This window comes from Penaeus monodon, chromosome 20 (assembly GCF_015228065.2).
Source record: "Penaeus monodon isolate SGIC_2016 chromosome 20, NSTDA_Pmon_1, whole genome shotgun sequence".
NCBI lineage: Eukaryota > Metazoa > Arthropoda > Malacostraca > Decapoda > Penaeidae > Penaeus > Penaeus monodon.
Window position 1 is genome coordinate 40,129,029 of NC_051405.1, and position 527 is coordinate 40,129,555.

At 38.3% G+C, this 527-nt stretch overlaps 1 protein-coding gene across 2 annotated transcripts in view; it reads right to left on the reverse strand.

Annotated features, from left to right (window-relative positions):
• LOC119585814 (uncharacterized protein YMR196W-like) overlaps window positions 1-527 on the reverse strand; it is a 26,189-nt gene that overhangs the window by 18,181 nt on the left and 7,481 nt on the right. For both annotated transcript variants that reach the window (XM_037934534.1, XM_037934535.1), the window contains exon 7: window positions 223-340. In XM_037934534.1, coding sequence (XP_037790462.1) covers window positions 223-340 — 118 coding nt within the window. The remainder of the gene's footprint in view (window positions 1-222; window positions 341-527) is intronic.

Sequence of the window (527 nt, forward strand, 5' to 3'; positions counted from 1 at the left end):
GTCTTCTTACATAATTCCCCTTCCCTGCTACTGATGCACCTTTGCCCCCCAAAAGCGGCAAATATCAACACAAAATTAACTTCCCTAATCCGGAAAACACTAGAACGTAAGCTTTGAAGGGACGGTGATATGAATATTTTTTTTAGAAACTTACTCGCGTACCTCACACTAATCAGCATAATACAAACACCCTTATATCATAAAAACTTACTACGTACTTACTCTGCACTATGTACCGGTGAAAAGCATCTTTCACATAAGGCGTGTAGTTGTCCACATTGAAGAGCTTCTTTGTATTAGTCTCGTTCTCCGTGAACAACATTTCCGCTTTGTGAACACTCTGTGGATATCAGTGATAGGATGAACGCGGGTATGCGATATCCGGGCGGTATGCAAATATTATTCGTATCTTCACTATCATGACAATAGAAAACATGAATTTTATAACTTTCTCGTGCTGGTATGAGAATAGGTTGTCAATCAACAAATAACAGTAAAAATCGTACGCATGTTACTAAATTTGACAT